The sequence below is a fragment of the Monodelphis domestica genome, chromosome 5, assembly GCF_027887165.1.
Source record: "Monodelphis domestica isolate mMonDom1 chromosome 5, mMonDom1.pri, whole genome shotgun sequence".
In the NCBI taxonomy this organism is placed as follows: Eukaryota; Metazoa; Chordata; class Mammalia; order Didelphimorphia; family Didelphidae; genus Monodelphis; species Monodelphis domestica.
In genome coordinates, this window is record NC_077231.1 from 59,549,859 (window position 1) to 59,564,116 (window position 14,258).

Here is a 14,258-nt window from a genome sequence, read left to right on the forward strand (position 1 = left end):
TAAACTGGATACTTTTTTCCTTGATTATGACCATTCCTTCCTTGATTTTACAATCTCTTTTGATGTTATGCCTCCCTTTTCTATGATTCCAACTTTTTCCTCATTGAGTTAATGTATTTTTTTATACCAGACTCTATATATGGATATTGTATGCACATGCATATATGCATGTGTGTACATGTATGTGTTTTCAGTCTTCCTTTGCTCCAGATAAGAGTGAGGTTCATGAGATTCCTGATTTTCCAATGTGCTTTTACATCATTTTACATGAAATCTAATGATTTTTAGTTTACCTCTCTACCACTTGGTTTCCAGGTCAGTTGTGAGGGAAACTAATAGTTTCCACAAAGTGGTATTGTAGCATAAAAACTAGAGGTCCTATGCCTTAGTTACCCTACTGCTCTTCTGCGATGAGGCATGGGATATGGGGAGAAGGTAGAGGGTTTACATGGCCAACTCCATCAAAGACTCCTCCAGTTTAATTTGGGTCAAAGAGTCTATTCTTTCTTATTAGATATTTCTCCAGGTGCCTATATTTTAAGCTAGTCTAAGTGACCATTAACTTGGCATAAAATGTAAAAGAATATATCAAATAAATTTCTTTTCATAAAGGATTGGTCATATTGAGACTCTATTCCCCCCCCCCCCCATCATTGTGTTTAGTAATCTATAGCTATGATCAGATAGGATTTAGAGCTGGAATCATTTAATCATGAAACATATATTAAGTGCTGCAGCTACTGTACCAGGTGATGGATATGATTTCTTGTCAAAGACAAGAATGAAATAGTCCCTGCCCTGAAGGAGGTGACCTTCTATTGGGGTAAAAAAAATTATGAAATAAGTTTATCTGGAAATTATGTGCTCCAACCTCTCTTGTTTATAGATGAAAAAATTGAAGCCCAAAAAGGTAATGCAGATGATCAAAATTCACAAAGAAAAGATGGAGCAGAGTTGGAATTTGAGTCTAGGTCTTCTCACTGACAAATACAGAGCTAGTTCCATAATACTTCCTTACTGGGGCCAGGTTCGGAAAGCAGAGTAACTTCCATTATTCTGTTTCATGGCATACTATGAGAGGGTTCAATTGCAAAACCAAGATGAGTCGGAATGTCAGGTGAAATAATTTAAAATATTTTAATTCTCTTTACCAATCCGGTAAAAGTGAATGTCATTTTTATTGTGCATTAAATATATAAAGATGGTTAGAAATGAAATTTGAGATAAAATTAAAATTTGTAAGGAAGCACTTTTTCTGGAAAAGAACATATATGTATATATATGGGAAATAAAAAAAAATTCATACTGTTTTTGTGAAAAAAGTTTTCTCTTTTCTTTTTTCCTTTGGAGATTTTATTATGAAACTTGACTGTCTGACAAGATGTTAAGAGAATGACAGGATAGTGACTTCTAATGTTCATTCTCTTTTTTTATAGCAACAAGTGTTAAAAGCTTTCCCAGGAAGCTTTGTATAGAGTCTCTTATTGAAAGCTCAAATTAAAAACTCTTTCAGTGATACATTAGGAAAACAAAAATTTACAAAAAGCATATTTAAAAAAACACCACAAAACCCCTTGGTTTATTGGAATTGAAAGTATAAGTTCCAAGGTGGAAAGAGCTATGCAATTGGGATTAAGTGACTTTCTCAGGTTCTAGAAAGAGTCTGAGACCAGATTTGAACTTAGAACCTCTAGTCTTCGTGACTGACTCTTTATTCACTAAATCACCTAACTGCCCCCAAAAGAACATTTCTTAACGTGGAATCTAGAGACTCTTCATTGTTTTTTTTATAGATTGGCAGAACTTGAGGATGGCACTGTGAGGTAGGCAAGGTGCTTGGTAGTTTACTATGTTGATAATAGCTATTTGACAATAGGCAGGACATTAATCTCATCTTTGATTTTCTCATCTGAAAAATGAGAATAATAATAATTTATCTCATGGATTGTTGTGAAGACCAAATGAGATATACTATACAAAGTACTTTGCAAACCTTAAAGTACTATATAAATGCTATTATTATTATTGTTATAATAATAATTATCATTTAAATTCATTTGTCATAGTTTGAAGAAGGATTGGGCAGTCATAGAGAGAATAATAATAATGAAATTGTTAGTAAAAATTGTAATAACAACATATTTCAACCTTCTGAGAGAGAAAATTTATGTCCTATATAATTAACATAAAGGCAAAGCCTAGCATTTTAGATAGAAGATCAGCAGTGAAATCAGAACGATATGAGTACAAGTCCTTCCTGTAATATATAGTGGCCATGTGACCATGATGGCGAATTGCATAATTACTCAGTGTCCAGTAACCACTCAGATCCCTAAGACTATGAGTCACAGGCATGGATATGTATTGGTTGATGAACTTTATACTCAGAAAGCTTTCTATCCCTATGAAATTCCAAATCTGGATCAAAATGAAAAAGAAAAGAAAAACAAATTAGAAGGACCACCTTTTAAAAATTTCTAAGCCTTTGAATTAACCTTAATAAATATCATTTCTTTGAAAAAATCACTTCTTTAAAAACTCCAATGTACAGGTATGTTCCATTGTCTCTTGGGACATATATTTGGTGGTAGTTTGGTAGACTCACATTTTAGACCATAGTAACATCGTATCTATATACTGTGACAGAGTACTACCCCTCGAATGCAATACAAATAAGATGCAATTAGTTTTACTAAGTGACCTAGCCATTATACTATATTGGTCACATGTCTGAATGTAATAACAGTTTAATAATTAGTAATTTACTTGTAACCAATTCATCAATAATATGTATCTACTTAATGCCTACTATTTGCAAGTCAGCCTATCAAAAGCATTGAAAAACTCATTTGTGCAGTTGTTTGTCTGTGCATTTATAGAATACCCTTGATGCTTAAAATGTTGTATGAATTTTGATGCTCTTTAACTCTTATCTGTATGGCTTCTAATTTTCCCTGGCCTTCCAAATAGGCAAGTTACCTGCCAAGGGAAAAGAATAGTTAGAAAACAAAATTTTGATTTTCTGTTTAGTTTTTGATTTTTTATGTTTATATCTTTTTTAAAAAATATCGCCTTTATTCTGGGTATCTCCTATATCCAAAGAGCCAACCACTGAAATAGATATCAATGTCTCTTTTCCATCTAGAAATTTATATTAAATTAAATTATTATTAAAAAGAGAAAAAGGAGTTTAGCAAAACTAAAGACATATGATATGTTCTAATGTAGTAGATTATATAAATTAGTGTAAACTAATAAAATTGAAACTATATTTTATACCCATGTTATCTCACTTCTGCAAAGGGAGGTGGGAAGTTGATATTTATTTACACAATTCTAGTACTGTGCATATTGGTTTCGTGGTTCTACTTACATCACTTTGATTTGGTTGATTTAAGTTTTTCCATGATTCTCTGCATTCTTTATATGCATTATGACTTAAGACAGCAATATTTCATTACATTAAAGTACAACAGTTAGATTAGCCATTTCCCAGTCAATGGGCACCAGTTACTTTAAAACTTTTTTTGTTCAGCAAATATTTACATTTATATATCTGGTAAGATATATAGATAGTAGGACACAAGACATGATGGTACAAGCAGAGCACAAACTTGAATGTTGTTAAGGTAAAATTCACTGTGGGATGTATGGATTAGAGTAGGAATTTTATATAAATCATGAAGGAGATTTGTGAAAAATATTTATATGACAAAGGAGTCTTTAACTGAAAAAATGTGGGCAACCACGAAGTCTGGAGTTTTACCAGAGAGGATGGCAAGTATTATGTCAGGGCATAAGGTGAATTAATTCTCTATTTCCTTTATACCCCTCTATAAAGTGCAATTAATGATAATTCAGGAAGATCATCAACTCAGTAACAGGAAAGGTATATATTTCAACCTATTGTGCCTAGTATTCCCTTTGGGCAATCAACCTTGTCTTTAGGGATCCCACTATGAAATAAGATAAAGATGTTGTACAAAGATACATGAAATTATAAGAGCTTCTCAGAAAAGGACGACTGATGGGAAAAAGGTAATTATTGTGTGCTATTTAGCTATTCATCTTGGAGAATGGAAAAGTGAGGGGCAGAGAAGAAAGGCCTGGATTAAGGGTAGATGAGTTTAATTTTTTTCAAGATAAAAGATTTCCATCACATTCATAAAGGGGTTCCAGCATACATCCATGAAGGAGTCAACCTATAGGACAAAAGAGTACTGAAAGCAAATGAATAGAATGAAAGACTACTGAAGTAAACTGATTGAAATTAGGTCTCTTAACTTCATGTTTCATTAATGAATATAGGAAAGAAATATCTATAGAAGCCAACTAAAGCACTTCTACACTTTGATTATTTTTTGCCTCCAGAGATGGAAATGGTTCTCCCTCTCTTCCTGACCCCTCCTCTCTCTTTCTTTCCCTCTCTCTCTCTCTCTCTCTCTCTCTCTCTCTCTCTCTCTCTCTCTCTCTCTCTCTCTCTCTCTCTCTCTCTCCTCCTCCTCCATCTCTCTCTCTCTCTCTCTCTCTCTCTCTCTCTCTCTCTCTCTCTCTCTCTCTCTCTCTCTCTCTCTCTCCTCCTCCTCCTCCTCCCCCCCCTCTCCCTCTCTCTGTCTCTGTCTCCCTGTCTCTCTCTGTCTCTCTGTCTTTGTCTCTGTCTCTGTCTCTCTTTTTCTCTCCCCCCTCTTTTCCAATGTATATTTATTTATATTTATTTTAGTTTTAATTTTTCCCCATGGTTACATGATTCTTGCTGTCTCCCTCCACTCTTCCCTCCTCCCTCTTGGAGTTGACAAGCAATTTCACTGGGTTATACAGAATCTATATTCATATTAATTCCTTATTAGTCTAGGAAAGAAATGCTGAGAGAGCAACTAAAAGTGTAACTTTTTCAAAAAAGGATGACAGTGAGTTTCATTCATTCCATGTTTAAAACCCACAGATGGGGACTGGTCTCTCCCCATCATGGGGAAGCAACAGCTTTTTTTTTTTCTTTCCTATTCAAATGTTACAAAAGGGTGATTTAGTAAAAAAAAAAAGAAGTGAGATTTTCAGGTAGAGGTGTGTGTGTGTGTGTGTGTGTGTGTGTGTGTGTGTGTGTGTGTGTGTGTGTAACTAATACGGGCTTAGGTAAGGAGTCATCATGCATCACTAATGAGAGACACAGCTAGAGAAGTCGCAGGCAAGATTTCCAAAGGTTGTGAGTTGCATGGAGTTAGGGACCCTGGCAGTGTTTTTCTTTTTTCTTTTTTTCCATCTTGTTTCATATCCACATTTGTAAGTATTTAAGAATACCACAAAGAAAGAGACCTCTAAAATGCTCTCATAGCCAAGGCCAACAATTTGGAGATATTTCTGGGCGAGAGGCTGAACTGAAATGAACATTGTGGGCAAACTCAATTTAATGATACCTTGGTGTATGTTCATCATTAACACCCTGCTGTTTTCCTTGCAAGGTAAGGACTTCTGGTTAACTATTTTCTTCGTTTGTTGTGTGATTTTTATTTTTCAATTAATCGGAAAGAGTTTGGGGCTTTCTTCTCTTACACTATCAAGATGATGTAAAAATCAAAGGATGGATGGAAAAGAAATAAAGTATAAAATACTTTCTGGAAACCTTTATAATGATTTTTCATTTAGACTGCTTTCCTATACAGTTTGCTAGCATTCTTCTCATAAACACATTTTTGGCTTTATTATCAGGAAATCTGTCCCCCCCTCCTCCCTTTTTTGTTTGCTTTATAATAAGGACCTGTTTAATGTTATTATTTTTTGCCTCCTTCCAGGCTAGTGATTTCATTGTGAGGGGAACTTCTGATGTGAAAACCCCTTCATTGATACAGATCAGTCATTTATCTCTAACTTATACTTTTAGAGAATTGCTTGATACTTGAAGGTTTGGCAATTTGCCTTGTAAGTTATATAGCTTGTGTATGAGACAGAACTTGAATTCAGATCTTTCTCATTTTAAAGTTTGACTGTTATAGTCACTTTACCATGATGCCTCTCAAGAGTTGTTAAATTTTAATAAAAATCTAAGTTAAATGTGTAGTATTAATTATTTGTCTCTTCTCATTCTAGTTATGATGAGAAGTTTTAAGAAAGATAATTCTTATTGGTATATAGAAAAATGCTGATGATTTATGAGGGTTTATTTTATATCCTGCTATTGCTGGTTTCAACTAATTTTTTAGTTGAATATCTTTGGTTTTACATGTATATGCCGTCATATATAAGTGACGTGTGAAAAAAAGAGAATATCTTCTCTAAGGCTGGGAGGGGATGGAGGGAAAGGGCTACTTGGGAACTTTAATGTAACAAGCAAATAAATACATTTTTACAAACTTAAAAAAGATAGCTCTTGAAATTGTTAGTTTATGCTCAATATTATTTTGTTTCTTAAAAAATTTTCCCCTAAAATTAATGGTAAAGGAAAAACACGTTCATGTTCAGTGTTAGCTTTTTATTTCACCTTCTAGAAAACTAAAGAATATTTACTCTGGATATATAGAGCAAAGACAAAGAATCAATGGGAGGCAAAAGATTATTTAGGTTCATTGATTTAGAGCTGGAAGGGACCTTAAAAGTCATTGTGCTCAACCCTTTTATTTCACAGTTGAGGAAATTGAGGCTTGGAAATGGTGTGACTTCCTCAAGGTCACAAAAGAAATAAGTAGCATAAGTGGAATTTGAACCCAGGTCCTCTGACTACAAATCACCTTGCCTTTCCATTATAAAGCATTGCCTTGAATCTTCTTCCTCATAGATCTGTTTACTTCTGTCTTTAAAGGCTACAATATATCAATACCTAGATCTTGAAATAGCCCAAGATATTGTTGCATATTCTCATAGAATTTTATAATTTAAAAGGACTTCAGAGGCCATGTAATCCAGATCTGTTATCTCATACATGAATTCTTTCATTTTAGCTTCACCTGGTAGGGAAAACTATGGAAAAAATCCTTGGTTAAAAAGTAATGTAAAAACATCCCCACGTAATATAATATAACCTCCTTAATAAAGAACCAGAAGAAATCTCAGCTGTAGAAGGTAAAGATAATCTCATTAAGAAGTCTAAAAACAAACAAAAAAAACAATCTCTCTCTCTCTCTCTCTCTCTCTCTCTCTCTCTCTCTCTCTCTCTCTCTCTCTCTCTCTCTCTCTCTCTCTCCCCCCCCCTCTCTCTCTTCCCCTTCTTTCCATTTATTTTTTTTTTGCACTTTTTTCCCTTTAGGAGGATCTTTCTTTGCATCATCCATCTTGACAAGAGCATCAAAGTGAGTATCATTATTCCTTTATACAAGCTTAAAAGTTAAACCAATTAGATTTGACCAAACTAAGTTTACACGTTTAATTTTGGACAGAATTAATCATGAAAATCTATGAAAGGAATTTTACATAAAAACAGTTCTTGGAAACATTCCCCATGAATTAAAAATCAATAACTATTCCTTTGCTTATCTTAGGGTCACAGGAACTTAGCTTTAGAGCTGAAAGGGCTCTCAGAGTCCATATGGTTAAAACTTCTCATTTTGTAGTTGAAGAAACTAAAGTTCTCTCAAAATTAAATGACTTACCTACCATTACGTGAAATGTAGCAGAGGTGGGGTTTGAACCCAGGTCTCCTGATACTCCAGATACAATTCTTTATGTTGTCTCCTAAAGGGACATTCTTGGTAATTCCAAATAGCTGACAATATTACAAAGGTAGCATCTAATAATATCATTCACTCAACAAAGCATGTTTTTATTAATCCATTTTACAACACAATCATTTTTGGGAGAAAAAGGAACTTCTTCCTGTTTTTGTGATATAGAAAACAATTTTTCAGTGTGTATGACTCTGTGACTCTATTTGGAGTTTTCTTAGCAGAGATACTGAAGTGGTTTGCTATTTCCTTCCCTAGCTCATTTTTAGTGACTTGCTCAGCCAGCAAATGTCTGAGGCCAGATTTGAACTCATGATGAGTCTTTCTGACTCCAGGCCTGGCATTCTATCCAATGAGTCACCCAGTTTCCCAAACACAAGTATTTCAGTTGCCAAATCTGACTCTAGTAATATTCTGTCCTAGTAGTCCCACCCCTTTCTGCTATAAGGTTTATTTCATTATCTATTATCTCGGATCTTTTTGGTTTTCAGTTAATCAGAGTTTGATTTCCTTTTAGTGACTTTTCACTTACGTTGCTGTAGTCACTACAAATATTTTTCTTTTAGTTCTTTTGATTATTCTAGTATATTAAAGTTTATATTTTTTTCTCATGATTTCTAATACATCTCATTTTTTATTGCACAATAATATTCCATCATATTCATATAACACACAGGTGTGGTGTTGTTGGGTTGTTTTTTTTTTTGGCATTCCCCATTCAATTGGTGCCTATTTTGTTTCCAAATTTTTGCTCCTTTATAGAGTGCTGCCAGAATCCCTGGGTGTATATAGAACCTTGGCTTCAGCTTTTGACTTTCTTGAAGAATGTGCCCAATAGTGGCATTTCCTTTTAGGAATATTTTGCTTGGGCTACTTCCGGTGATTGTACTACTTTTGCCTCATTATTGATGGAATTGGTATTATGTGTTTATCACTGCTAAAGTATGTGAATGGATGTATGAACTTCTATATGGGGGCTACTCCCTCCCATGATTCATGCAGCCATCTATCCATGCCTTCCCACTGTTGAGGGTGATCCTTGGTTGTGTCTTCCAAGAAATCCCTTACAGAATGCACATTCAGTTTGCTGGAAGCCTAGATCTCAACATCAAAAGAATACCTGTGGATCACATTTTCTTTTCTCAAACCTTTACCTTGTCTTAGAATTGATGCTAAGTATTAGTTCTAAGGCAGAGGAGTGGTAAGGGCTAGGTAATTGGGGTTAAGTTACTTGCTCAGGGTGCTATGGCAAGAAAGTGCCCAAGATCAGATTTGAACCCAGGACCTTTCATCTCCATGCCTGACACACAATACACTGAGCCACCTGGCTGCCCTGGATCATATTTTCTTAACATATCCGTCTTTTTGCTATGTTATACATATTTTTAAATCCTCACCTGTCTTAGAATCAATACTGTGCATTGGTTCTAAGGCAGAAAAGTGGTAAGCTGGAGGCAATGGGGTTGAAGTGGCTTGCCCAGGGTCACACAGCTGGGAAGTGTCTGAAGCCATAGTTGAACCCAGATCTTCCCATCTTTAAATCTGGTTCTCAATCCACTGAGCCACTCGGCTGCCCCGTTAAGTGGCATCCTTAACAGGATGCGTTCAGTGTGTAGTAATAAAAGGTACTTTATAAATATTTTTGATAACTATTTTCTCTAGTATGATTCTTCATTTGTAATATGTTGCCCATCATAAATGTCTACCATCCCATGCCCCTAACAAACCATGTGTTTAGCACTGTTTAAAAATAAAAGTCCATTCAATAAAATAGCCTTCAAAGAAACCAGAATTCCAGCAGGAAACACAGAATGTGATTTTTAGATGAAGTTGAGCTTCTTAATGAAAAGTTTGATTTTGTCCCCATCGCAGACAGATGCCATCAATTCAGAATTTGATTTCTCTGCTTACATTGATCCCTCTATTAAGTTGATGAGATTAAAAACTAGAGAATTGAGTTCCATTTGGGGAAAATGAAAATATGTTCTTTCAGAAGATAACTCACAATCCAACCCATCGATTTCTATCCCTAAAGACCTGGAGACAGAATTGTCTAATGCCGGTGCAGTAATGTTGTTAGCCTATTTTTTTTTTTACTCCTTTTCCCCCAACACAAAGTTCTTCTCTAACAGGGAGTTTATGTCAGCATCGGGAGAGGTTTGTGGACAATCTCGAATTTTGTAAAACGACCCGGCCCAGCCCCCCAAGCCAGCTCCTCCAGTCCTCCCCTCCCCTCCCCTGCAATCGCCCTTTTAAATGTTAACCCAAGAAAGACCTCTTTGATAACGCGATGGAAATCGGGAGGAAAAACAGCAGCTCTCTCTTGGGAAAGGCTTGTTCGGGTTGCTTAGGGACCTGTGATTATACAAGATCTTTTCTGTTTTCTTCCAGAAACCGATTTAATGCAATTCGACAAAAAAGATCTCCCCTTGCAGCCCAGGTAGGTAGGTCGGTCATGCTTTCCGAGCCAGAAAGAGGCTGAGAAATAATCTCCTCCCCATTGGAACGCCACTGTCACTGCAACAATGAAGTCTTTGTGACTCCCAACAAGACAGGAGAAAGAGGAAGAGGCCAAGCTTCTTTGTTGGCTCTTTGCTGCGACTCTCCAACTCATATTCAACTCTCAATGAGATGGAGCAAAATCGTTTCAGGACTTATCTGCTCAGTCTCCCCGCTGATGAATTCACATGCTCTTGGAAAACGGAGCTCTGATGGCTAGCTACTGATAGAGAGAAAGCAAGATTCAGAAATAGGCGGTAATTAAGGAACAATGGGCAATGAAAGAGTAGACACACTTCCTTGAGAATGGCTTAGTTAGGGGGTGGTGCTGCTTTCCCAGGAGGGGGTTGCACTTCTCTGAAGGGTTATTCCTTCAGGGAAAGGTGATTGGGTACAATGGAAAGAGAACTCAAGGGGATGGAATAAAAATAATTAATGTTCGTAGAGCACCTTAAAGTTTGCACACACTTAAAATCTAGCATTTTACAACCACCCTGGGGAGATAGGTGGTATTATTCCCATTTTATAGATGAGGAAACTGAGGCTGAAAGGCAATTTGGTATAATGGAAAAAGAACTTGTGGGGACCAGAATAAAAATCGTTAGTGCACATATAGCACCTTAAAGTTTGCAAACACTTTATATAAAGCATTTGATCCTTACAACAACCCTAGGGGATGGATGGTATTATTATTATTCCCATTTTATAGATGAGGAAACTGAGGCTAAGAATAGTTTAGTGACCTACCCAGGGTTATATATCCAGTAAGTATCTGAGGCATGATTTGAACTTATGAATTTTCTGACTCTAGACCAGAAGCTCAGCTATTATCGCACCTTGCTACCTCAGAGTTAGGTTTAAATCTCATTCCCTGGATGATCTTGGACAAGTCACCTTTCTCGGTTTCATTTCCCTCATCTGTAAAATGAGGAATTTGAATTAGAAGAATTCTGAGACTCCCCCCATCCTTCCCCAGTTTTACTTCTAGGATCCTGTGAACCACAGTCTTGTCAAGATGGTACCATGAATTCAAGTTAAACTCCATTCGACAAAGACTGTTTGGAGAGCATTGTGTGAGGTGCTGGGGAGAAGCAAAGTCTAGACTAAATATGTATCTTTCCCCTCATGGAGCTGAAAGTCTAGTAGTATCTGGAGATAACTGACTATAATATATGAGAAAAAACCTCCAAGTACTATAGGAGGGCTGATAGGGAAAAGGTTCCCATTGACAGCTGAGATGAGAGGAGGGTTCATGGAGGAATCGACTGAACTGGAGTTTTCAAAATGATGGGGATGAGGAGACATGGACATTTCAAGCAAAGGGAATTGTGGGAGTTGTACCATGCAGAATTTCCTGGCAATGTTCAGGGAACTGAGAGTTGTGTAGGTTGGCTGGCACATAGAGTTCTTATTGGAATGTGGGCAGAGATATGTTTATTATTTATGTGATTTCAAATTTTGGATGGCTGGGTTAAGGGATTAACTTAATAGGTAATAAGGTGGCAATGACAAGTTTTGCTCAGAAGAGTCATATGGCCAATTTTCAGCTTTCAGGGGTATCTGTTATCTCATTTGCATCTAGTTTTCCTCAGAAATGCTTCATATTTGCATTGTATTTCATAATAGAAACTGCTCATATTTTTTCATGATTCCTCATGCAGTTTTTGAACTTGTATATTTATTTATGTAATAAGTGTATTTAACATATTTTATGAAGCTTTTACCATATACTAGGCATTGTACTAAGTGCTGAGGATACAAAGAAAGACAAAACCAGGGTCCCAGCCTTCAAGGATTTCTAATGAAGGAGACAACATGTAATTATGGTCTAATGATGGTGATATCAATTATGTACCTAGCAGATTTATACAGTGTAAATGGGAAATAATTTCAGGGAAAAGATCTCAGCAATGAAGGAAAGCAGGAAAGGTCTCTCTGCAAAAGGGGGGGTCTTGGTTAAGTCTTGAAATACATCAGGGAAACCAGGAGGCAGAGATGAAGAGGGTAAGAATTCTGTGCATGAGAAACAGTCAGGCAGTCAAGAAATTGGGAGATGAAGTGTTATGTGCAGGGAAATAGGAGGAAAGCCTATATCACAGTAATTAGAGCTGACATTTATATGTTACTTTACAGTTTACAAATTGTTTATTTAACCACAGTCCAACCAAGGAGGGTAGAACACTTGTTATTGCTTCATTTTATAGATAAGGAAACAGAGCATCATCAAGGTGAAATGGACTTAACTAGAGTCACTCAGTTAGTAAGTGGTGTATTTAGATTCTGGACTAAGTCTCCTGACTCTAAGTATGGTGGACCTTCCTTGATGATAGTCTTATAACATGGTAGTTTATTCCCATTTGAACAAAGGAGAGTCTAAAGAATTGGAGATGAAATATTTTTTCCCGTAGGCAAGGTTATCCTATTTGACAGATAAGAACTGGAAGGGATCTCGAAGGCCAACTGGTTCAACCATTCACTTTTTACATGAAGAAAGTGAGGCCAAGAGGTTATGGTCCAAGTCATATATGTACTGTGTCAGAGATGAGATTTGAACCCAAATTCTCTGAATCTAGAATCATGATCTTTTTCTAACACCATGCTTCTTCCCCTTTATTCACTTCATACTTTTTGGTTTAGGCATTTCATTTTGTCAGCTGTGGGAAAGAAGAACTGAAAAAGGGAGAGATTTGAAAAAAGGAAAATAATTAGAAAGCTGCTGCAAAAACCCCAAGAGATGGTCAAGGTCTGAATTAGGATAGTGACTATGAAAAAGAAAGGGATAGATGAGAGATGTTGTGAAGAGAGAAATTATTTATTGTCAGTTGTTTTCTGCTGTGTCTGACTTTTGAGGCTCCACTTGGGGTTTTCTTGGCAAAGGCACTGGAGTGGTTCACCATTTCCTTCTTTAGCTCATCTTACAGATGAGGAAACTGAGGAAAACAGAGGCCTTGCTCAATGGTCACACAGCTAGTAAATGTGATCAAATATGACCTCAGGTCTTTCTGACTCCAGAGCCAGAATTCTATCTACTGTGCCTTTTAGCTGCCCCTGTAGCTGACTACAAGAGAAAATATTTTTTAAAAAGTATAAAATTTGGCAACTGCTTAGATAGGTAGCATAAAAAGAGGATGATGAGTCGAAGACAGTGCTGATGTTTAGAATCTTGATGAATGGACAACTGATGGTCATAGATCATGAATATCACAGACAGCAACTTCTCAAGGAGAAAGAGGAAGAGAGTCAATCCTTCTCTGGTTCTGAGTTATCTGGTGAGGATTTGTTTTGAAAACGCCAAATAGCATCTTATCCTCCTATTTAACATCATCTGTCATTCTCCAGTTTAGCATATTTAGGTATTTTGTTGTCTCAGCTCTGTTTAGCACTGAAATCCTACTATACAACACTCCTAGATCACATAATTAAATAATTTACTAAATTATTTAAAATAAATTAAAATGCCTATTATGTGCCAGATTTGGTGCTTTAAGCTATTTTACAAATATTTCTTATTTGACTTCACAACAACCCTTTGAAGGAGGTGCTATTATTAAGATCCCTGTTTTTCAAGACAGGCAGAAGTTAAATAACTTGTCCAGATCACACAGCTAGTAAATGCATAATACTGAATTTGAATTCATGTCTTTATGATTCTAGACCCAGCACTCTTTCCCTGATGGCATGTAGCTGAAAAGTCCTCCCTCCTTCTTCTTCACCTAATAGAATCCTGCCTCTAGCTTGAGTCAGAGTAATTCAGCAGCTTTGAATGTCTGCAATGATAATTGGAAGATGACTAGGATTTAAGCCCAGATAGGGATGATTAAAACAACTGACCAATGACAATAACAGAATTAAAGGGGACTTACTAAACCCCTTCCCTTATGTCTTAGAATCAGTACTAAGTATTGGTTCCAAGGAAGAATGGCTAGAAAACTGGAGTTCAATGACTTATCCAGGGTCACACAGCTAGGAAATGTCTGAAAGCAGGTTTGCACTTAGGACCTCCTATCTCCAGGTCTGGTAATTTATCCATTCAACAGACTTGCTATGAAAGAACTGAAGACATTAAGACTTTGATGCTGCTGGGAGGAGGAAGTGAGTCCAAAAATTAGA

At 36.3% G+C, this 14,258-nt stretch overlaps 1 protein-coding gene across 2 annotated transcripts in view; it reads left to right on the forward strand.

The window, feature by feature from the left end:
* The window catches only part of OTOGL (otogelin like), a 256,085-nt gene that overhangs the window by 23,192 nt on the left and 218,635 nt on the right, over positions 1-14,258 (forward strand). Inside the window, exons 2-3 of one of the 2 annotated variants that reach the window (XM_016425678.2) lie at positions 7,235-7,277; positions 10,041-10,089. In XM_016425678.2, coding sequence (XP_016281164.2) covers positions 7,235-7,277; positions 10,041-10,089 — 92 coding nt within the window. Of the gene's footprint in view, positions 1-7,233; positions 7,278-10,040; positions 13,418-14,258 lie in introns of those variants that run through there. The other variant, XM_056798553.1, reaches the window with a different exon arrangement.